Raw genomic sequence first — 25,962 nt, 5'->3', positions numbered from 1 at the left:
GGATATAGAAGATACAATGAATCACTTAACGCTCATATACATACAATTAAGGTGAGAATAACCATTTGAGGATAACTGTGTTGGTGTCATCGTAAGTCAAGTTTAAATCACGAGGGACTGTCTGGTCTCCAACAGTACTCCACCAGCGACCTGACGGTATACTTGTGGTACCAAATGTTTTACCCCCTTTCCTATTCCAGTCACGAATGGCTCGCAGAAGAATGATTGTCAGCAAAACTTCGTATCGGCTCTAAGTCGTCCGATTTTCTCTTTGTCACCTTTTCGCGATAAGTATGTAGGAGGTGATTATATGTTGCCACACTCTTTTTGGAAAGTATTCTCTCGGAACTGGAATAGAAAACATCGTCGTGGTGCACAACGCCTCTCTTGTGGCATCTGACGCTGGAGACTGTTGAGCATTCCATAACGCTCCAGCGTCGAGAAAACGATGTTGTGACGAAACGTGCAGCTTTTCGTTGGATCTTTCCTATCTCAGATATAAGTCCTACCTGGTAAAGATCTCAGAATGATGAACAACACTTGCTAATCGTTCAAATGGTTTTTTGTAAGCCACTTATTTAGCAGATGAATGATATTTCCTTAAGATTTTCTCAATAAGAGATTATTTGTTTTATGTAGTCATTCCACCTTAGGCCGCTCCAAGTGGTTACTCTAGGGAGGCCAACATTTGATCATGGTTTTAAGGGAGATTACCACGACCTGACCACGATTTAAGGGAGGTTCCAGGGAGATCTGGCCGCAATAAATTTCAACTGCACAACTACGTCGTATTATCTTAGACAGGTTGACAACAGAGATGTAAATATAAACATCTGGCATATACTGCTTAGTTTTGCTCTATTATGTCATACGGTATCATATTTTGGGGCAACAGCACAAACAGAGAAAGTTTTCAGAGTGCAAAAGCATGTAATATGACATTTGTGGTGTAAATCCAAAAATGAATATTACACTCAAGCTTTCTAAATATGTTTGTTGTATTAAGTTTTTTGCCATTTTCCACACGTAGAAGAATCCTCTCACTTTTGGGTCTATGGAATGAAAAGTAAATATAATGTAATCTAAGCAAAAGTGATCTGTTCGTCGCATATAATATGCATATATAATCATTAAAAAATTCAAGAAATTTGCGCTCGCACACACTATATATATATATATATATATATATATATATATATATATTAAAAATTGATTTCAGTCATAAACTCTGACTTAATCAATTCTAAGCTGCTGATGTTTCTATGATTCGTCCACTTATTGCTCGTAAGACACAAAAATCTTTCTAAGTGTTGCGGAATGTTACTGTGAAATGTAGATCAATTGAGAATAACGAAACGAGTGTGTTTGAACATCAAAATCTCTGATCGTCTTTACCGAGTCCTTGTTACTTCCAAGTGTCATTTCTGCCACAGTTGCTGACTAGTATGAGGCGAGAGTATCCGTGGACTGCCAGTGCTGACCGAGAAACAGCTGAATATCCCCCTCTCACGACCTCTCTAGATACGTTTTGACTTTATCATTCGTTCCGCCTCCTCGCATTTCCTTATGGCAAACCTTCTTCTTTCCACAGAAGTACGAACACGAAACAGCGATCTGTCAGTCATGAAACTTGAACTATAGAAAGTACTCCGTGGGATTACTGTTTGCGAAAGAGGTCACTGACGGAATATTCGGTAGAAACAGGCGGTCAATAAGCGATCCGTGAGGATTATAGAAATACTGCTGTAACACGCGAGATCCTGGGAAAAGCGGGAGATTTGTCCACTCTAGATTACTCCAACATATTTTCCGGTACCGTAGTAGTTGTCACCAGTAATCTGTCGCCTATAGTGTAATCGAACCAACAGTGGAACTCTTCGTTTAGTAATCCGCAGTACGTTACATTTATTTACGTCCTGGAAAAAACCGCAGGTCATTTCCGTTTTTAAGAAAGGCCGTAATGAGCTTCTCCTCTATAAATATGAACATGGATTGCGCCAACAGAGATCCTGCGGAACTCAGCTCGCCCTGTTGCTCCATGAGATACACAGCGCAGTGGACAACGGCGCTCAGGTTGATGCCGTGTTCCTTGATTTCAGGAAGGCGTTTGACACCATCCCACATTACCGTTTAATGAAAAAAATACGAGCTTACGGGGTGTCGGAGCAGACCTGCGATTGGATTCAAGACTTTCTTGCAGATAGAACTCCACACCTCGCTCGTAACAGAACAAAATCGACAGATGTTAAGGTAATATTCGGAAGTGTCATAGGATCCCTGCTGTTTACACTGTATATGAATGATCTAGTAGAAAGCGTCGGATGCACTCCAAGGTTATTCGCAGATGAAACAGTTATATATACCGAAGTAGCAATGCCAGAAGATTGTAAGAATTTGCAGAACGACCTTCAGAGAATTGATGAACGCTGCAGATTTTGGCAGTTGATCCTGAACTTAAATAAATGTAACACATTGCGAGAACATAGGAAAAGAAATACACTACTGTGCAGCTACACTACTAATGACATACAACTGGAGACAGCGTCTACCGTAAAATATCTAGGCGTAATTGTCCAGAGCGACCTTAAGTAAGCGTAGCTATCCAGAGCGACCTTAAGTAGAATGACCACATAAAACAGATAGTGGGAGAAGTAGACACCAGACTCGGATTCATCGGAAGTATCTTAAGGAAATGTGACTCATCCACGAACGAAGTGGCTTATAAGGCGCTTTTACCTGATTCTTGAGTATTGTTCATTTATCTGAGATCCCTGTCAGGTAGGACTGATAGAGGAAGTAGGGAAGATCCGACGAAGAGTGGCAAGTTTCATCACTGGGTCGTTTAGCTGGCGTCAGAGGGTTACGGAGAGGCTAACTCCACTGGCAGGCGTTACAAGAGAGGCGTTGTGGATCACGGAGAGATTTAATATTGAAATTTCGGTTCAAAATGGCTCTGAGCACTACGGGACTTAACTTCTAAGGTCATCAGTCCCCTAGAACTTAGAACTACTTAAACCAAACTAACCTAAGGACATCACACACCTCCATGCCCGAGGCAGGATTCGAACCTGCGACCGTAGCGGCCGCGCGGTTCCAGACTGCAGCGCCTTTAACCGCTTGGCCACCACGGCCGGCTGAAATTTCGGGGCAGCACTTTTCGGGAGGAGTCGGACAACATATTACTTCCCCCCACATACATTTCTCGTATTGACCACGAGGAGAAAATTCGAGAAATTAGAGCTAATACAGAGGCTTACCGATAGTCATTCTGGCCACGCACTATTCGCGAATGGTTCAAATGGCTCTGAGCGCTATGGGACTTAACATCTGAGGTCATCAGTCCCCTAGAACTTAGAACTACTTAAACCTAACTAACCTAAGGACAACACACACATCCATGCCCGAGGCAGGATTCGAACCTGCGACCGTAGCGGCCGCGCGGTTCCAGACTGAAGTGCCTAGAACCGCTCGGCCACACCGGCCGGCTATTTGCAAATGGAGCAGGGTTGGAGGGATCGGATAGTGATACCGAAAGTAGCCTCCGCCACACACCATTAGTTGGCTTTCGGAGTATGATGTAGACGTAGATGTATATCAAATGCCAGTGCCTGCACCAGGCGCCGATCTTCCGCAGCTCTTCCTGCACTTAGTGCCATTCTCCCGACGATGCAACCTCCCTACAGACGACAGAAGCGTTTGCGAATGGATTCGTGGAGCCTCTCACGTAATCCACTAAATGGATCTTTAGTATAAGTTATAAAAGCGTACTTCACCAAAAAGAGTAAAATTTATCACCCTGGCTTTAACGATTCTAAATGAAGTGACAGAGTTGTAGGTGGGTGAGGAGAAAAGTACAGTGTGGATGCCGGGAGAGATCCTTGTCGATTACCGAGTGGGGGGCAAAGCACTGTGTGTGTGTGTGTGTGTGTGAATCAGCGGCGAGCACCGCGACAGGTCCGAGAAGCGCCCGCGCCCACCCTGGCGAAAGTGACGGCCGGCCAGCAGCGGCTGCCACTGAGCTACAAACCTTGAGCCGCTGCTCGACTTTCTCACCGCTATCGAGCGCCGACCGCTCGCCTCACTTTAATTACGCCCTGGCCGGCGTACGCTCGCTTGCAAATCCCAACTGGAGCACAGCTCTTCCCGCTCTGAAGATCAGCATTTAAAGGCAGCCGTCTCGGGTAGTTTCAGTTGCTCTCATACAAGCCTACGCTATTGATGTTCTTTATTTTGGATCCTCTTCTGTTCCAAATTCACCTGAACACATTTCGCCACTACTGTGGAATCATGTGTAGATGGTTTCTATTTTGTCTTCTACATCGCTGTACGAACTTATTTCACATTATTTTTGTAGTGGACATTTGATGGCGAGGGCACATAGATGCCGTTCCCACTGACCGTTTTTCCAACGCCATCTTTGTCTTTCCATGCTGTCTAAAACTTTCAGATGGTGCAACTCTATCTGTTTACGAATATTTAATGCACCAATGATCTGACTCGAAAATTAAGGTGCTGCCACACTAGATAACGATCCACTATTATGAAACAATGTACTTTGTTGGTGTACAGTACGTCGATAGTCACCACATGTGCCTTATTATGAAGGCTTGAGCGTTCGGTAATCTACAGCTATTAATAAACAACATTAAATACAGTTGTGTGAAGTGGATGTAATAAGAGAATACCACAATAATGAGAACAGTAGTTCACTATTCTCCGCAACAAGCTAAAAATTTCAAATATTTCTATGATTCGTGGCACTCACAGGATCATGAATGAATAAATGAAAAATATACAAAGCGCCATGGTTGCGGCAAAGTCTCTAGATGTGATTTCATTGAATGAATATATTTTCACTGTCGCTCATGGATGGAATTACAAATATCTTTTTAATTCCAAGCCAGAATTCAGCCATAATACGTCATGTCGTGATAAATGATATACTAGAAATACGCAGTCGGTGACGTAACAGAAGAATAAGTGGCCAAAGGGATTGTCATCAGTCACGCGGAGCAAAAAACTCGAACATCGTTACAAGACGTATTCTTCTGTTTCGGAAAACTACTTGATCACTGTGATAACACTCACTGTCAGGTGGATGAGATGATCGTCACTGAAACCTCAGGCCACATTTCACGGATCGCAGCTGGAATTACGGCTGAAAATCGTGTCTACCAGTCGCGCATCACTGTAGTAGCACTGCGACATTTGTAGCCTTAATTACATGAAGTGATCTAACACGTTGATTACACAGTCGTTGGGTGCCCTCTGGCCTCTAGCAGCGTGACTGATCTCTCTTTTAACGCTTTCTGCTGTCAAACACCGACTGAGTTCCATAATAGTAATACACGTACATCTAACGCAGCTTTTCTGCGAGAGCAGCCCAGCAAACATGCCTGTTATCGCTCTGCAACTTTAATCATTTACACTTCACATCCGCTTACCTACTCCCCGTTAGTTTCGTAATACATGCATTCTTCCTTCAAAGCCTTGCGGGTTAAAAAAAACAATATTCTTCGCATTTGGAGACATTCGTAACTCGCAAACAAAAACTGGTTTCTGACGTGTAGCTGGAATCGTCAAGGATAGAGAATTCAGAAGTCCTCCAATATGTGAGGAGACACTGTGAGAATTTTTCAGTGCCAAAAAGTGTGAATTTTTTCTGGCAAAAAACAGCGTTTTGCTATATGTAACTGAGTTAGGAATTCTGTGAATCAATCTGGTTATCGTCATTTACAGTTCTAGCCCCTGCGGCCAGTAGCTAGCGTAAAGTTCAATATCAGTAAAATTTGGTTGTATTTATTTGAAAAAAAATGTTAATATGAATTTTAATTCAAATTTTCTTACTTCTTTAACAGTAAACACTGTTAGCATGTGTCAACAGGAAAGATGGAATGAACAAAAGCGTTCAACGACAGATGGAGCGCATGCTCGCAGTGGAGCAAGGATGTCGAGGGAAATCGGCTGCGGCCTTTGGCAGGAACCATCCCGGCGTTTGTCTTAAACGATTTGGGAAATCATGGACCACACCTTCCCAAACTACTTCGCCGCCTCTCTCCGTCTGCCAGCACAACAACCAAACGAGGGAGTATTTTGCCTACTGGGGGCCCGATTTCGACAAGAGCAGGTTTTAAATTCCTGTCGATCTCATTTATTTTCGTTTTGCGTGACTTTCGCTAATGTCAATCCCGTGGTGGTTTCTATAAAATAACGCCACCGAGTTCGTTCCCACATTTTCCTTCATCAGAGCTTGTGTCCTGTCATTAACTACTACTTTGTCAAGCGGTGATTAAACGCTAATCATCTTGCCGTCACTCAAAACTATTCTTTTCCTTGTTAATTAGTCTCATCCGAGAAAAAAGTCTAGGCTAGCTCTGAGACGCTGACACTTTTCCACCAGTATCGATTTACAGTGGCCTGAGATGACCGCTTTCTCCGCATATTCACTTCTGAGACAGGTATTTCTCTCCCCAGCATATTTGAACAGCACTATTGTGCTCTTAACAACTCTTTTGTTGAATCACAATAGTTAACCCGTTGGAAGTCTATCTGTATCATTTAGAAAAGTCTGCACAAATCTCGAAACAGACTGACTTTGCCAACTGATCCGTTGTTTGCAAGCACAGACTGTACCGGAGACACTTGTGCAGAGGTTGGGACGGCGGTTCGCACCTCTTCGCTGCTCTGCGCACCTCTCACCGTGCCTCAGGGTGAATGTGGGCCGGCGCCGAGCTGAAAGACCAGTTGTACACTTCTCGTCCACCAACCACACCCGTAGGATGTTTTGAACTCCCGATGCCCGCACGTGGGAGGACAAGAATTTCTTCTAATCTAAGCGAGGCTTTCCCCAACACTTGCACACCCACAGACATGTAGTAACAACACATATCACGTCCATTCTGCAGTGATTTCTTTGTAAAATATGCAACACATTAGATAAAAGGTTCCTCTTCGTCTAACTGATTTGCTAGATGAGACTCACAAAAATTACACATTCGTCTCCCAGGGCTTCGTAGAGTTTCGTATGTGTATTTCACAGACTTCATATTCTTTATCATGTTCCTATATTCGTTCATAGACAGGAGTTTATACATGACCAGGTGCGCTGCTAATAACAGCGCGAAGCAGGAATATCAGATCCAGTCGTCACTATGGTAGACCTATACGGCCATCTGATTCCGAATATACGATACGATATATACGACACATGCATGCATGTGCAAAGGAACTTTGCATCGTAATTAGAATAACACAGGCACTGCAATATCGTACTTATCTGCCGATACTGGGAAAGAGACTTTCAAGTACAACGCATGTCCTGTACGTGCATATACGTAATTGACGTACTAGTACAGGTCGTATACGCATGGTTGACGACATATGGAACTTTGGGGCTGGCCGTGAGTCGTGCACGGATAGCCAATGGTAAGGCGACGTCACGCTATGAGCGGGAAATCCGGATTCGAGTTTAGGTCCAGCACAAATTTTCATTGTCTTCATTCCATTCTGCAGCTGATGGTTTTCCTTATTCGTAATTGCGAATGCATTAAATGATTCCGAAGACGTCAGGTACCGCGGTCAGTCACTCCAGACGATAACCGTCGTCACTCAGTTACAGTTGCGACTGCCGGATTGCCACTTCTCCCGGTACTCAATTTGAGCATTAGTTTCGGTGGATAATTAAGGAACCAGTTATTACAGACAAAACTACTATTTTCACACAGTAGTGGCATTTTGGTATCTAAACTTTTCTGGAAGGGTCATTGCATCGTTGGTTTGTAGAAAATGAGATCGATTTGTCAGAGTTGGCCGCTCAAAGGTGGGACTTGCTTCTGACTGAACATTGTTCAAATGTAGAAAAGCGTCACATCACGTTCTGGTAAGTTCTCTGTAAAACTCAACCAGAGAGTATTGTCCATGCTTCAGGAGAAATGGAGACAAATCGCGCTTTACATCCATCGTCAGGGGATGATCGTAACACTAGCAGAAGAAAGTCCTAGTTGTTACACATTGTATATAGCGTAAAAATCTTTTCTTTTCTCATTCCCCCACCCCCACCTTCACCCCCATTCCCTCCTCCACCTGCTCTCCATCACAATAAAATTAACATAACGAGCTCAGTATAAGGGTCGAATCAGAGTATCCCTGCTGAATCTGATCCCAGGAGAGAAGTCGAAGCGTGGGCTAGAAGAAAAAGAAGACAAAAGTGATGTGATCTAATCGGCCAGAACATTATACTTTCGTTAGGTCAAAGTGAAACTGTGGCAACAAGTATGAAGATGCGCAATATAGGTGACGGTGAACTACGCATCATGGTCTCAGTCCTCAAACGCCAAACAGCAAAATATTCTGCAGAAACTGGTATAAATCTGAAGATGAGACCGGGAACATCTGGACGTATCGTTCTTGACGGTTAATTTGTGTAGTCCAGTTGTGATCCTACGCGCTTGCTCTTGGGTACCCGCAAGGCCGCGTTCGCAACAGTTCTTGCATCCTCAAGTTGCCTCTGGCACTAACTGGAGCCTCCAGAGGCCTCACGTTGGAGTCAGTGGCCGGCAGGGTTTCACTGGCGGCGTGTTCCGGGCGCGTGTCCAGCTCGCTCGGGCTGGAACACTTTTGCCGCGCAGCGGAGAAACCCGTCCCTGTGCCGGCGCTTCCTCCGCCAAGAAAGCGATCGCCGCGCGTCCTTCCTCTGCCGCTGGCTACGTTCTCGCTTTCCTCGGTCCCACTCCTGCCCCCTACTATTCCAGGAAAGCGGCTGCTGGTCAGGAATATCCTTAGGTTCACCTCTGGAGCATCCAACAGGCGATACGCAGTCATATTTACATCTGGGTATACATGATAAGTAGACAGGATCTAAACAAATGAGGAGCTGGACTTAATGTCTAGCAACCATGAGATCGTGACAGTCGATGCACAACCTCAAATAGGAGAACGATGGAGATGGAAACTGGCCGCGGTATTTTCAGTACCACCCTCCTGGAATTCACCTCAGATCATGAGAGGAATTTAGAGAAAATCTACACGTAGATGTCTTCATAAATGGGAGTATAGTAACTGAACGATTGAACCGCCACATGTGATCAAACATGATGCGGCGATAAAAGACGACTGAAGAAACAGACAATTAGGCAACTGGTACTTCGAATGCATAATAACTAACGTTTTAGAGTTAGCGGGCAACGGCCTTGCCGCAGTGGATACACCGGTTCCCGTGAGATCACCGAAGTTAACCGTTGTCGGGCATGGTCGGCACTTGGATGGGTGACCATCCAGGCCGCCATGCACTATTTTTCGGGGTGCACTCAGCCTCGTGATGCCAGTTGAGGAGCTATTCAACCGAATAGTAGCGGCTTCGGTCAAGAATACTATCATAACGACCGGGAGAGCAGTGTGCTGGCCCCACGCCCCTCCTATCCGCATCCTCCACTCAGGATGACACGGCGGTCGCATGGTCCCGGTAGGCCATTCGTGGCCTGAAGACGGAGTGCTTTTAGAGTTCGCAGTACGTCGCCAATGCACAGTAATCAAATATGGCACAGTCTGAAATTCGTATAGTCCACGCATCCCTGGTTGTTTCTGTATGCACCATGCACTTCAGTACGTAAGTCTACCATCTCATGACCGATGAAATTTGTCCTGACAGAAGCTAGAAATTATGTTACAGTGTCTGAAATAGAAATCAGGACCTTGCGAGATATTTCGAGTACCTTCTGTAGTTGACAGAACAGCCTTTATTTCAAAATTACTCTAACTTTTGAGTTTTCTTTATGAACCTCTTTGTTATCTGAAATGGTACAGCAAGAGTAGACTACTCTAACCACTAGGACGAGGAACTATAGGTCGTATGCTGCATATAGATAACTCTGGTGAAGACTACCTATATAGTTGTCAGACTTCACAAGTCTCTAAACTAACATCGGAAAAACAACACAGTATCGAAATGTGTTCAATGCTTGAACACAATACCTGTACGCTTGATGTATTCAAATGGTCTCCACAGGATTTGCCGCAGGCCACTATAAGCACGGGGGTAGTGGTGACTGTTCCTGTTGCCCACTTTAAAGTTTTCTGCGTTTTATTAGTTCCCTGCAGCCTCCGCTCAATGTGAGTCAAGGGCGCTGCTCTAATAAATAGGCAGCTAAATAGGCGACAAATTCAAAGGCTTGCACCACCCTATTAACAATATTATATTCTGAGTCATCGTACCGGTTAAATAACTTCTACATTTGATGGCTGGTAGGGGTGGGGGGGCGTTAATGTAGTTGAGGGTAGCTTGTTGGTTTTCAGATATCTCTACGAATTTGGCACGCGTTGCGGCGTCTCTGACTCAGTAAAACAGCTGACACAAGATGCGTTCTGCGGGCATTGTACTGGTGTTTTCTAATTACCGTCGAAAGGCTGACAACTCTGCTGCTGGAAGGAGGAGAAATCTTGACTGTGAAGTTGTTTTCTAGCCGAAATGTAGCTAAATTACATGGAGATCATATATACAAAGGCAAACTAACGAAAGATGTCGTTTACCACAAGGAAATAAGTGGGGAAAGAAATAGAGGAAACAGCTGGAGAAACATGTACCCACCAAAGCATATCGATCCGACAACAAATCAGGAATGGGCTATAAAAGCCTGAAACTTCATGAACATAATATTGACCACTGTCTGTACATATTAAAGTAATAAAACCATAGACATATATGATACTTATGTTTCCTTTAGAAACGACAAACGGAATACAGAGATTCTTACGATATGAGTAATTATGGACGCTACTATAGAGGCAAATGAATAAAAATTATCTAAAAACTAACGAGCTTGTCGCTTCAAAGCGATATGAAATGTAACGAGCATGTAAGGTCAGTTTCTTGGGAGACCTCTAGAAAAGCGTATAAAAGAGACGGCGCACAAGACTCTGTCTTGAGTACTGTTCGAGCGCTTAGAATCCGCATCAGTGAGACGTTGAAGCAATTCTGGGACGGGCTGCTGGATTTGTTACCGATAGGTTCCATTACTACGCGAGTATTGCGGAAATGTCACATGAACTCGAATTTGTATCTTTAGAAGGAAGTCGAAATCAAGGTTCATACGGAAGCATATAGACACTCGTTTTCTCATCGCTGTATTTGTGAGTGGAACAAGAAGATATACGACTAGCAGTGTCACAAGGTTCCCTTCGCCATTCACCATATGGTGGCTCGAGAAATATGTATGTAGACGCAAACATACTATAGTATTTGAACTGTGTCATCAGTGTACTAGTGACAGACACAGCACTGGCCTCAGGCTTTCATTTTAGAGCGTGAGAAGATAACAACAGAGCCAGGAGATAAGCGTAAGAGAAACACGTCAGCGTTTTGTGATCTTCAATATTCATGTTGACCAGCGGCAAGGGAATTTCACTTCACCTGTGTGGCAGCATCGTAAACTTTACGAACGCCGACGTACAGCTATCTTGAAAATTACCGATATGCTTTGGTCAAACTTGGCGGCACCGACCGACCGTCACTACAAGGAAGGTGTGCAGTAACTGTGATCTCTGATCGGCAGAGTGAATGTTTCACTGTCGTTTGCGTCGACTATGTCAGAACTGATAAATATGGATTAGTAATCGAAAGTAATGCGAATGCACATTATTTATAAAGTTCCTTCTCTTGTCATTCTTAGTCATATTAAGCTGCAACAAACACAACGGTAACTATTATGGACAGTCCTGCTGTAGCCACCGCTGCAGACACTCCAGACGTTCAGCGCGACTGTTGCCGAGGCAGTTATGAGTCAGTTATCGACCATACAGCGCGCCAGCACAAACGACTCGGCTGTTACGGAGCTCCGCCGCCAGCAGTAAAGACGCTGAGTGTTCGTCCCGCTGCCACACGCTAATACCCCACCGTGCAATCTCCTATCACCATTCCTCTGCTTCTCTCTTTGTGTCTTCATTCCAGTGGTGCCCCGTCAATCACTCTCTCTCCGTCACTCGCACACCTACCTCACTTTCGAACGTTTACAGCAGCCATAACGCTACCAGTCGGTGGCCGAACGAGATGGCGCGATTGCAACACAATCAGCGGGCTTTCAGCAGAACGGCGTTTCAAACTCCCGTCCGCTCATCCCGATGAAGGTTTCCCGTGATTTCCAGAAATCGCTTCGGCAAATAGTGATTTGATTTAAAAAGAACAAGGCCGATTACTGTCAATATCAATGAAATTCACCAACAGCCGTGTATATTAAGATGTTATTTTGTTTTATTTTGAAGACTACCAGTTTCAGCATTTCACTATGCCACTTTCAGGCCCCAAACGCATCTTTCCAATCAAGTCTTCTAATGAAGCACTAGTGTAGCGATTGAATTCACGACGTCCGTGATTTATGGTTCTATATGGCATTTTTTTTTTTTTTAATTTGGAGAGATACATATTAGACCTGAAGGTGGCACAGTGAAATGATGACACTGGTAGAATTCAAAATAAAATAAAATAACATCTTAATATAAACGCCTGTTGGTCAGTTTCATTGATATTGACAGTTACTTAAACAGCCGAGGTCCCGTGTCCATGACGGACCAACAGCAGCCGATACCTGTCCGCAGTCCGAGAGTACAGTCTTTCTTTAATTACACAGTTGTCGACGAAACGTTGAAGCATAATATTCCTTTCTTCTGTAACACCTGTCTACTGCAGAGGGAAAGAGACGTCTAGACAGTCAGAGTTAGCCCACTAAAGCGATACGCTTCTAACAACCGGCATCGATTTGCAAATATATTTTCCCGAATGTGTTTCTTTGAGTTTCTGTTTGGCGTTCACAGATGTATTTACAACCAGTACATAGGACATAAGTACTCTAGTATAGTTTGAAATTAAGAAAAAGACATAATTGCTTGTGATGTACAAATTTTTCCAAGTCATCAACCTGAACAGTGGTGGAAGATGACGACAGTGTTTAGAAGGCATTACTTCGGTTACAACAAAGACTCAGATTAAGTTGAAAACTGTTTTACTGAAATTCAAACATTAGATTTGAAATATATCTCCTGCTATCTACGATAAGTAATAAAACACAGAAGAGATATGTTCTTGTAATTAAATTCATTTCACTTTAGTTGCAATGGAAAGACATATTTGGCAAGGAAGCTATGTGAAATTCATGTGCGAGAAAGAGAGAAATAACACTAAACAGAACGGATGGAACAGACAGTGTTGTGTGACGTAATGAAAACATGTCAGTAGCTCAGTAGCAAAAGCAATGAGACCTGGGAAATGAACTTACGTACTGAAATTAGAGAACAATTTTTTGAAATGAAGAGGGGAAAAATAGGAAATTTTAACATCTCTTTACCAACTGGGCAAGGATGGAGGAGGAAATCTTGGCTGTGCATTTGTTTTCTGGCCGAACTACAGTTACATTACGTGGGTCATGTGTACGGGGTACAGATTGTCTAATCACAAGAAAATAAGTTCAGAAAGGAACAGAGGTAACTCCTGGAGAAATATGTACCGGCCAAAGCGTATTGATCTGGAAAAGAATCAGCAATGGGCGATAAAAGCCTGAAAATTCGAGAAAGTAGTGCTAAGCATTGTCTGTAAATATTAAAGTAATAAAATAACGTACATATGTAATACTTCTATACTTGTGTTTCCTTTCAAAATGAGAAATGAAATATAAAGGCAACTGAATTATTGCACATTATTATGTACGGAAACGAATGAATAACTAGAAACAAAAGAACTTAATATAAGCTAGCAACGAAGAAATGTAACAATATCGATGAGAATGGGAAACTCATTTGGAGACAATGGACAATTACTCATGAAATAAAAATGCGATATAGTTCGAAATAAAGCACAGTTAAAAAGATGAGGGGAATGGAGGTGGATCACGATGGCGTTGGATCCGAGTGGACAGCAGAAACAGTCATCTGGCTGATTTCCGACGTGTAGTAAGAGGAGGAGAAAGAAAACGCGTTATGATGAGTTTGCTAGTAGAAGCCTTGCTTTCCAGAGTATCCTTCCAATAATATGACGCAAGAAGAGGACAAGACTCATCAGATCATGACTCATACAGCCACAGAATTATTCTATAAACTTTCAAGTGTGACATATTTAGTCATCAAGTGGAATTCTAGCTACTCGAGCTATAGGGAGCTGCTGCAATCACTGCGAACTGTGCTTCACTGTGAACGATACTCTACTTAAATATCACGGAAAGTAACAATGACGTGCTGAGGGCCTCAGGTATTGCGCATGAAGGCGTTCTTAGAGGTCTGATAAGTTCATTAACTTAGGATACTACAGCAGGAAGATCTGATGCTGTCCATACTAAAATCACGAAGACATTAAAGTACTACGCAGTCAAACACTGAGAGGCTTTCTGCCACTTCATCACTTCCCCTTCTGCAGGATTCGACGTTGTCAGAGCACTGGAGCTAAGGAGCGAAGCTTCACTACTCCTTGCGCCAATAGCTGACATGTTCGCAACATCCCTAGAAATGAAGAAATGAAACAGTACGGACACAGATGTGGAGAAGAGCCTTATGACCTACGAATACTTAGACAAGATAAGCACGACAGTCTTAGGAGACACCGCCTGCACTTTTGATAATGGCTTCATTTCTACAGGGAAGAGGACCCACAAGTTTCTTCAGTATGCTGAATCCTTGTCAATTCATTCACAGATGATTCCGCGGAGCTTCCCAAAGGCGAGGATGCTGACTGCACCCGATCTTCCAAATACTCCGGAACATCTTCTTCGGATGACTCAGCAGCCCAGTTGAGGGCGGATGGCGCGCCTGGGTGTTCGTCATACCGGGGACGTTTATATGCAGCTCTATAAACAAAAGCGTTCTCATCTTGCAAGACTGAAGCATCCGTATATTCATCAGGAAGTTATAGAAAAAAGACAACAGCAGGTCACTGCGATTGTTGAAACATACAACCTGATACATGTTCACGGTAACCTAAATGACTAAACCCACGTCATGGCAACACAAAAACACCAGAAAAATCACAGAACCACCTCTGACATCAACTGCATCCTCCACACACTGCGGGCTAAATGCCTCGTGGGCCACCCCTTGTATCATTTGAAAAGTGGTGAAGTCACGACTCGCCAGACCAGACCACATGCTTCCAGCCAGACACTGTCCAGTTCCCGTCTTTTGACCTAAAGAAGACGTTCAGCTTCATCTGCTACTCAGAGCAGCTGCATTTTGCGAAATAACCGGCTGTAAACGTACAGCGCATGCAGTCCCCTTCGCAATGTTAGCTGGGAAACTAGATGGAATGGATCTGCTTTCACTGACAGCGACAGTTCCTATCGGCTATTGTCAACACGCGACGCCTGTCGCTCTCGGTTACGAACATTTTATGACTACGATTGGATCTTTGTAACGATCGAATCATAATGGGTTGCCAAAAAAATGTAGCTAATTATGAATATTAGTTGTAAGCCTTGTAACTTAGGCAGAGGTATACGTACAGTACAAGCCTCTTTCGTCAGTCCGTTCCATCTGTAAGCAATCAGCCCTCAAACACCAAACAAGGCTGAGTTCAAAAGTCCAGTGATCAGAACACTTCGAGCCTTGGATGGCCGACCACCTACAGCAGATCCCTTGTGAGTGAGCATTATTTTTAGTTAGGCCTTTACACAGAGAACAACTTGCAAAGCTTACCTGTACCTACTTCTGGACGACGGTTATCTGTCTCTATCCAACATTTTTATGCATGCACTTGCATCTGCATGTCACTCTCAGTGTGACGACTACTTGAACTTAAGGGTTCGATTAGAGCAACAGAATCTGCCGCTTCCATGATTCGTAGTCTGTATTACCATACGTTACTGTGTATACGCGAATCTTAATGAAGTTATAGGCCTGAGTTGTATATTATTCTGGTAATTTATTGAAAATCTAGTAGGCTTCATTTACGTTTTACATTTACAGTAATTACAGGCTTGTGTCTGAGCTCTTCTGTATATTCATTGCAAACACTTGAAGAAGCAATAAAAAGAAGACCTCTAAGCGAATCCAGAGTCTCATTTCCTTATCATCCCAATATTAACGATGTAGCTTAACATCCAAGTCTTTTTGTGCTGTCTCCACCCATAGTGACCAAAAAAACCTGAGCTTGACCCCACCGACGTCTCACTCCTGTACGAAGCCGAAAAATCTCAATATGATCCCATCGCTGTTTCGCTCCCGTGCGCAGCCACTGGTGTGCCAAGAAACGGATGATCTTGAATACCGCATCATCTGTGATCTGAGCGTAAGTTTCTAAATAAGTATGTTCCGACCCTCGCCGGTTTACGACACCTGGTAGAGTCGTAGACATTCCATTTTGATACACCAAGAAATCGAGCAACACCATTCACCATGTGATCGCAGGCACATCTAGTTACGAAGGACCTAAGCACTCCACTGTCTCGTCTCCAGCTCGACCAATCTAGCTGCGCTGATTCTATACAACTGACTGGCAGTTACATACCCTCACCGTAATGAGTCAAACGAGAGGTAGAGGTCACGCGACCGTTTGATACCTGTCCTGTGCCATCTAAAGCGCTCCAAAGGGACAGTGTGCTCTTTTAAGGTGGTGACTTATTTTTTCGTGTGAGTTGTATTCGGGAAGCCCTGAACTACATCATAGATGATGCATCGGATATGAATGATGTGACTGGTTCGGTGTCTTACCACAGGCTCCGCCACGACTGCCTTAGCGACGGGGGCGGCGTAGGCGACTGCGGGCGCGGCGACTACGGCTTTGGCGACGGGCGCCGCGTACGCGATGGCGGGGGCGGCGTAGGCGGCGGGGGCGCCATAGCCACCGGGCGCGTGCAGCACGTTGCCGTACTCGTCTTCCAGCGGCAGCGCCCCGGCCAGCATCGCCGTCGCCAACAGCACCACCACCTGTCACAGGAAGCACCGCCTCACGTCGTACTCGCCTCCGAAAAGCAAAGGTGGTAAATGGTCTCGAAATAAAGAGGAAATTTTGCACAGTGTCCTGGCTGTAGGTAAGGGTTTTGACGGTATTGGGTTAGGCCAGTCTTCAAACTCATAGAACGCACGGTGATTTGTTGAAATCTTTTTTAATTGCACAGTCTCACACATCTCATTTCAGTGGAACAGTACTCACATCGTGCGTGAACAAAATATTTTACTCGAGGTGTGATGTGCGATCAACATAAGAAGTTGAAGGAAGTTCATGGGGATCTTCCATTACTTATGAAGAGAGTCTGTTACTTGAGTAATGGGATTAAATGTGCCGTTTTGGATTTTTGTTGGCTTGTTCTGGATGCCCTATTAAGACATATGCGAAAGGAAGATTTTGGAATTTCGTTTTTGTACACGAAAACTTGCTACAATACACGAGAGTGCATACTCACAAAGAAACGCACCAAACATTTACAGTACGAAGAAAAATTTGACATCCGTCTAAGCACGAAATGCATAAAAACAGCACAAATTCCACAATACCATCTTAGAAATAAATTTAGTTTCAAACAGAAAAAGAGATACACTGGATACGACACATGGCTGCCTTTGGCAGAAGATGAAGTCTTAAAAACCAACATATCCTTCAGAAGAAGTGATAAAATAAATTCCATCGTGTTTAAATCTGCACTAAGGTCTGTGTGACTAATCAAATGGTAGGCATCTCGGGAGTAAATAATATTTGAATTTGTGAATGTGAAACACTTCTATACGTGATGGATTCTTCTTTTATTAATTCCAAAAACGCCTGGGGCATGACATTTCAAAACGGTGTTTTCAGTCGTTGAAACATGCAATCTATAGGACCTGTGGTGCTGCTATCCCGCCTTAAACGTAAGGTAAATCCTCGTCTACACTCCAAAGGCAAAACTGCCCTGGAAACAGTGGGTGAAGAAAGTGAAAGATATCGGGAGAGAGGAAAAGAGAGAAAGACAATGTCTGAGAGAGAGAGAGCTACAATTAAATAATTTCTTGAAGACAGAATGCGTAACAGTCCACATCACTACAAGTTCATCGTATTACTCTATCACTGTATGCCGTCAATGACTGTGACGTACGCTCCACTATGGGCTATATGTAAAAAACATTATAGTATGCGAAGAAGGTCAACAAGTGTGTCATAAAAAAATACAAATTACAGTTTCAGGTAGGGTGTAAATTCTTTCTAGTGTACCACGCAAATGACAAAAAAATAATGAAAAATCTAGGGTATAATAAATTCTTATAAAATGCGATTTGTTTAATTCTGTTTCTCATGAACGTATAACAACTTTAAGGTGCCCTTTTTTCATTTCGTAAGTTTTTATTTTATGTAATAGAAATTTCATTCAGTTGCCTAAGTATAAAGAACTTTTACATAATCGACACGAAAATTTCATAAACAATGAAAAAGTTAAAAGCAGGTTAGCTACTGGTTTCATTTAGAAGAATAATTAATTCCAAAGCCAACTTTTAACGTCTGTAAGTAATATGTAGTACATACAACCGCAACAACGTAAGCATGCAACATCTAATACGTGTAAAAATGTTTCGATAGATAGCGCTCCAGTGAATAACAGTTCTATTCGGTAGCTGACGCCTTTGTCCCGCAATTTACGTAGTGTTGACGTACTTACAATCGGACCTGGCAATGTTAGTTTTAATGGGTGGCCGGATGCCCTTCCTGACGCCAACTCTTACCTCCCTGGGACGGAATCAGTGTACCCCAGCTGATTGCGCCTTGTGTAGATCATGAAATAGTGCGAACGGGTTTCAAATGTCTTCGAATTGTGTAACTGAGGCGGAACGTGGGGACCAGCCCGGTATTCACCTAGAAAGATGTGGAAAACCGCCTAAAAACCACATCCAGGCTGACCGGCACTCCGGCCCTTGTCGGTAATCCGCCTGGCGGATTCGATCCGGGGGTGGCGCGCCTACCCGAGTACAGGAAGCAGCGCATTAGCGCTCTCGGCTAACCTGGCGGATGTCCACTGAATGATAATATGGATACCTTTTAATGTGTCACGTCTGGGAACTGTATGTCGAAATATATTCTTTAGTGAAAGAAAAATAAAGCTTACAATAATCAAAATAACACATTTCTCACTATCATTCTGTATTGTATGTAGGGTGCAGAGACTTTCCTAATACAAATAAATTATTTGTTGTATTTTTTTACCATTGTGCTGTCTAGACATTGTTTGACGATAATACTAACAGTGATAACGCATGTCTCAAACACTGAGGCTGAGGCATGTTGGAGTTCTGGATCGACCTGGAAGCGTACTTGTATAGCCGGATGGTAAAGGCGACCGCTCGCGAAAAGCGGAAAATCCGGGTTCGAGTCCCACTCCAGCACTTCAGCACTCCTGTACCTTACACGTAGCGGGCTAGCGCAAGAGCACTGTCGCCAGCAGAAAACCCAGTGATAGAAAAGCTCGGTTTGGCGACAACCGCTACGGGTGGCGCGGAAGGCAAGTGGTAGTGGGGACGATACATGGCCGCGTGCCGTGACAAGTTCGATAAATCTCTAAAATGTTGCAGTGTTCGTGGACGGAGTGGTGAATTCATCAATATTAGAAGTGAGTCGCCCGAGTAGAGAATACATCAATATTAGAAGCGAGTAGTTAGCAAAGGCCGGTAGAAGCAATGGTTACCTCAGGAAAGTAATAATAAGCCGAAATAAGAGTGAACGTCAGTGAGCGAGCGCAGAAACGTTAGGAACTTTTACTGAGCCTTGTACTAGAGACAGTAAATCCTCCAGTTTGATGAAACCAGTGTCTCCTTTTGAATCCTTTTCATGTGTATTAGATCTAACTGAATGTGAAGATTTTTGGTCGCAACTGTAATGGCTTTGGTGATGTACGTACCGGTAGGAATACGGTTGCATTTTTAGTCTTCAGGTGTATGTTCCTCGGGAGTAAAACGTCCTGTCGACAACGAGGTCATTTGAGATGGAGCATATGCTCGGACTAAAGGAGTATGGAGAAGGAAATCAGCCGTGCTCTTTTGAAGGAACCACCCCGAAATTTGCCTGAAGCGATTTAGGGAAATTATAGAAAACCTAAATCAGGATGGCCGGACACGGGTTTGAACCGTCTCCTCCAGAATGCGAGTCTAAGCTGTGCGTCATAAACATTGACCCGATTGCCTTGATTATATCAACGTAGTTGGATTTAGAGAGAAACATTGTCGTGATATATACAAATAAACGAGTAGGCATCTTACACGTGTCACCAACAGGTATTCTTTCATTGCCTAATGCAGCTGGTGTCAAAATTATTCGCAATTGCGACTAATATTTGGGAAGTATTCTGTCTTCCCAGCAGCGGGCCGCGCACAGTTTTCGGCGTTGACACAGAAAGCTGTGCGCGCAGCTGTTAGTTGGCCTGTCATGTCACCGAGGCACGTCCCGGTAGCCGCAGAAGCGTGCGCTGAATGCGTCAGGCGAGCACGCTACCCGAAACGCTAGCAGCTCTCTAGTCACGTGCCGCTGCACCTGCGTGCGCCGAAACTTTCACAGTTATTTAGAAAATTAACTCTCCGTCGCAATCCGTGCACGCATTTCCTTTCGAGTTCCCACGTGCAATTGTGCACGGAATGAAACCCGTTTCTCCTTCCAGTTTACGAATTTTTCTCGTGTTCACATGTTCCTCTAACTTAGTAGACTTCCCATCTGCTGCGTATTACTGTCTGTGGAATGATAACAACATGGAATAAATGAAATTTAGCAGTACATCGACTTCATTACCATTTGAGAATTTGGAATCGGGAAGCAGTTCGCCAGTGCGATTGTTAACAAACAGTTCCTGTATTCTCAAGCACTTTTGGGAGATCATAGATAATATAAATCATAGAAAACCTCAGCCTGGGTGGAAATTTGAACCTCGGTTCTCCCAGTTTGTTAGCCATTGTGACCCCTCTGAGGCTGTCCCATCGGACAAGGGTTTAGAGCGCCTGCACGACCAAATTTTCGACGACAACTCTTCAGTTACTCTTTCCTGAGTGACTCTTTAGTTTTACGCTGCCAACAACTGCAACACATTTTGTGACCGCTCTCTTCCTCCCATATCCGTTCTTTTCAACTAGTCACTGCCACAGAATCCTCTGAGTCATTAAGCTCGTGTCTCTAGTAGCACCATGAATTGCTCTGATATTCTTGCTTGTTGAACTCTTGGAGGCAGCAATGTTCTTTCAATGAACACATGTCATTTTTTTCAGTGCATGCATTTTTCTTTGTTCACCTTTTAATGACTTCTTTCATATGTTTTCGTTCATACAAACACACACACACACACACACACACACACACACACATATATATATATATATATATATATATATATATATATATATATATATATATATAATCACTGTATAAATTATTTGTCAAAGACTATTTATTTAAATTTTATCTTGATTAATTCTCATGCAGATTTACGCCCCACAAATTCCTGTGTCCCATTCATTATATTCTCATTACATTTGTCACTTTCCCGGTTGCTGTAGTAGCCTTCTGTAATCAAATCATATTGAAAAATGTATTTTGTATTTCCATGTTTATTGAAATCTGTAATTCTCCTTAAAATGCAATATTATTAAGAAATTATATTGAGGCCAGTTGTTTAATTCCAGAGCAGAGCGTCGTGAATTCTCCGCGGATAACTTCATTTGCCTTTCAAATCCATCGGCGCTGATGGCAATGACTCATCTGTTAGTTAGCGTGCAACATATGGAAGGCGCGCGTAATCATCGTGCTTTTATGGCTCGGTTATTTTCTAATTAGCCCTCACTCTGACGCCGTAAAGAAAAGATAAGAGACCCTATAGCGGAAGGCTGCATCGGAGCAAACCAGCCGGGTACGATCGCCATACTCGTCCCAGTTAATAAGGATTTTCTCTAGGTAAATGTTCAGAAAAATGGTGAGGTGCATGTGCCAGAACGAAGTTGAATTTAAACCCAAGCCTTTATCGGCCCAGTTGTAAACATTTTGTTGACCCTCCCTTGTCGTTGGGTCTGTCTGAGAAATCTTAACTGATATCACAATCAGAAAGTTTCCTCATCAATTTTCCTCTTTCATGGTTTGCATCTCGCGTTTTGAAACCAATATACTTAAAGTAGTAGTTTGATCATTTAACGAACAAAGCTTACACGCCACTGTTGCTAGCTCTGAATCTCCAAATCGCATCATATTCCCAGTTTGTATATTTTTCTCTATCTGCAGAGTAGCTGAATCTATCGTCGAGATGACGCATTCAGTACAGTATCAAATGCTGCTGAACATAAAAGGATGTGCCTCAATTCCTATCAGGTTGCTGCTGAAAGTGTACAACTGTCTTGTTCCGGACTGTCTATTTCAGAAACTGCCGTTCGTAACACGATGAAAGCAGCCAATTTTGGGCTAGTGAAGATCGCTCAGACGTATATCTCCTAAATTATTGACTTTTTGTAACCGGTTCATATTACCTGCTGAAATACAAGAACCGTAACAATGACGAAGCCGTTGAGTGAGATAGCGGATTCGCATTCAAGAGAAGGGCGTTTTGCCCCCCAGTCCAGCCATCAAGACGCAGGTTTTCCATTCTTCCCCCAAATCGCTTTAGGCACCTGGCAGAATGGTTTCTTTGAAACGGCCACGGCCGGTATTCTATTCCTTCCGGAATTTTCACTCCATCTCTAATGACCTGAAACGTTAGACCTCATTATTCGGCTAACTTTTAGCGGGTTTATCAGTACGGAGCAAAACCCCTTTCCAATGGACCAGTCCTGATTTCACCCGAGGTAACCCGATCTTATGCTCTATCTAAAATGACCGCACTTTCGACGGGACGTTTCCCTTCCTACATTTTCGATTCACAGAAGTTACTGAATTTTTAGTTTCGTACGTTGATAATTTTCCGTGAGTCCTTGTCAGTTGCGAATATAAGCTGTGCATCTAAGTGGTAATAGTCTGTGCTAGTGGATGTGATCTGCACAGTCTCCACGCCACATCAGTCAAAGTCTTTGTGACTTCTGTCCTTTACGTACCAGACACCCGGAATATATTTCCGCCGGACGGACTGCTGTAAGCTTGTGTTACTGTCGTATTACTGCGCAGCACTACCATCAGCTCCTCAGCACCAACTTAACGAGCGCAGGACAGCTGTAATGGCTCACGAGCAAGTACGCTATACAAACTCAATTGCTGCCGTCTACTGTGAGACGTAAGCTCTCTCTGATGCGTTACACAGAACGTAAACGTTCTCGTAGTTTAGAAATGAAGAGTTCACGTGTTTCCTGTCATTACTGCTAGTATTGCGTTATATTCCTGTACCTTACTCGCGAATTCCCTAATTACTGGCTTTAAAAAAATACTCTTCTGCATTTTTACGTAATAAGATCGACTGCGAAATAAACTCGGATAAATAAGATGCTCAGGACGTCAACAAAAGAGGCCACTGTTTAGGCAGAATCCCAGATCTCGTATTTCTTTCCGGAGTCTCACATATTTTAAAAATCCGCATGCGACAAACGGAGCATCGCCAAGGATAACGTTCGTTCGAAGATACGTACTCCACCGTAACCGAAGTTGTAACTGTCATTCTTAAATGGATGTAGGGTGTAATCAGTGGACAAAGTTTACTTTTTAAGGTACTGCATTAGTAATGTTAGTGGCTTGTTTTTATGCCAGATCGTCCGACGCCGGGCGACTCATTTTCTTAAGCGGAGGTTCGTGCCCGGACAAGATGCACTTCTGCTGCAGCTTTCCCAACAATTATGTTGATGCAGGCGATAGTGCAGCCAACAAGCGCAGATTATCCCGCAGGTATGGCCTGGGGAGAAAGCAAACCGCCATTTGCATTAACACCTGCTCCAACCAGGAAGCAGAGATTCATCGCGATCCGTTGGAAATCTGAACGTTCTTTCGTTCTGCACTTAGATTTCTCTATAAACAGCAAATCCCAAGGAACTTCGGAAGGAAAAATGTCTCTAAAAGTTTTTCTTCCTGTACTTGGACTAGAGACTGCATTTTTGCACATTTCTACTGGTGCTTGTTCATTTCTTGTACAGTGTCCAGTCTTTCGTCATTCACGTCAGTGCTCCATTCTTGTAGTAATGAGACCATAACTCACAGCACTCAAGAATTTGTCTAGAACAGACCACGAGATGTGTGAAAGACTCAATAGACAGAAATTCTTATCATTACATCGGGGTACTAATGACATTACAGTGCCACTGTCACTGGCATTCGAAAATTCCTACCTTTCTTTTACTTCCTTCTTCAAGCATTTGGTACGTCGTACCGAGTGAAAAACGCTGACTACACAGCAGGAAATATACAACTATGGCAGTCTTTGCTACGCTTTGATAAGTACAGGACCTTTTTCGTTCTTGTAGTATCCTTAAGGCAGTTAAGATGACTGCGAGAATGGCTACTGTCGATTACTGCTCAACCTTCCTTCCTCAATAACTCGCCCTACTTCTCTATAGTCCATGTACAAAAGTCGTCATTTGACAGCTAGCGAGCGATACTACTCCCGCCTGCAGTACACTAACGAAGAGTCTAGAACTATCAGCCACGACTGTTGTTGCCACTTCCGCTGCGAAAAGCATTGTACGTGCCAGTTCTTAGAAAATAATTTTTCTGTGTGCGAAAATTTTAAACATTTCAAGAAAAAAAACTTAACGCTACCATTAATTACAACTAAGAACAGACTTTTACATGCTTAGAGACGTTTTAGAGTTCTAGGTAATATGTGAATTTCAGAATTTTTGCCTGACTTTTCTGTAGGAGTGGCTTTAAAGCGATATGTTATCGCGGCCTATAGCGGAAGTCGGAGCGTAGTGGCGGGACTGTACTTGCTGCGATAACGTCCCACCTCTGGACCTCAAACGCACGATGCTCATATAAATTGAATCGGACTCTAATGGCCTCTACACCGACAACAACACACTAACCTCCCTCACAGCTTACAGCTGTTCTCACACATTTGTACGCAGGTCATCTGACAAAAAGGACTCAATTACGAAACACTTGACTCAAATAAGTGAAACAATTTGGCGAAAGTAGTACTGAGAGACCAGATTTTCATCTGTTTCAGACGTCCAGTGTGCTTAATTGTTTTACGGTAGTGTAGTGGGCAGAGAGAAAGAAAAATTTGTAGGCGGTCCTCAGCCTATAGAGAAACATCGCGGAGCGGTGTGCTAGAGTGATGGGAAACTAGATCAGAGGCGGAGGAGGAGGCAGAGAGCGAGCTACTGACCTGCGCGTTGAGAGCCATGTCGCTTCTTGGAGGCTGGCGAGGAGAGCGGTGCCTGGATGAGGCGGCCGGCGTCTTTTATAGGCGGAGGGGCGGCGGCGGCCCCCGGGGGTGGGGGTGGGGAGGGGGCGGCGCCGGACACTTTTACCGGCCCCACCCTTCACCAACCACCGGGCAGCGCCGGACCGCGCCGCGTCGCGCCACACGCGTCTTTACGTAACTTCCGACGGCCGTCGCAGTTTGGCCGTTTGGGACTAAATGCATATCGAACACCCTCGTCTAGCCTTACCTCTAATTCCTTCACATATTCTGTACCCGGTAATCAAAGGAATTGGTCCCAGAATGGCTATCGTAGCTAGGATCCTTCCCAAGAATGTAACAGAAATGTACAATTTCGTATTGCGGAATCAGTCGGCCACTGTGTCGACAGGGGGAACCGACAATTTCATAGGGGGAGAAGAGTGTTCGCCCAAGAGAAGCAAAGGATGGCTTGCTCAGGAGAGCTCAGTGACTTCTAACGTGGATTAGTCTCTAAATTTCATAAACGAAGACCAAGAAGACCTCTTGTACTGACGGGCAAGGACTGTCGAGCATTGTGGAGGATGGTAGGAAAAAATCGTGTGGAATCATCGATAATAATTGTGAATACTAAGAAACTACCAGTAGTCCAACTACACTACTGGCCATTAAAATTGCTACACCAGGAAAAAATGCAGATGATAAACGGGTATTCATTGGACAAATATATTATACTAGAACTGACAAG

At 43.7% G+C, this 25,962-nt stretch overlaps 1 protein-coding gene across 1 annotated transcript in view; it reads right to left on the bottom strand.

Annotated features, from left to right (window-relative positions):
* The window catches only part of LOC126203142 (cuticle protein 8), a 35,454-nt gene extending 10,222 nt beyond the window's left edge, over positions 1–25,232 (bottom strand). The window contains exons 1-2 of the mRNA XM_049937388.1: positions 25,200–25,232; positions 16,678–16,893 (exon numbers count right to left, since the gene is read on the bottom strand). Coding sequence (XP_049793345.1) covers positions 16,678–16,893; positions 25,200–25,217 — 234 coding nt within the window. The 5' untranslated portion in view covers positions 25,218–25,232. The remainder of the gene's footprint in view (positions 1–16,677; positions 16,894–25,199) is intronic.
* Positions 25,233–25,962: the final 730 nt, after the last annotated feature.

This window comes from Schistocerca nitens, chromosome 9 (assembly GCF_023898315.1).
Source record: "Schistocerca nitens isolate TAMUIC-IGC-003100 chromosome 9, iqSchNite1.1, whole genome shotgun sequence".
In the NCBI taxonomy this organism is placed as follows: domain Eukaryota; kingdom Metazoa; phylum Arthropoda; class Insecta; order Orthoptera; family Acrididae; genus Schistocerca; species Schistocerca nitens.
The sequence above is the reverse complement of the archived record's forward strand: the minus strand, read 5'-3'. Positions and strand labels throughout refer to the sequence as shown.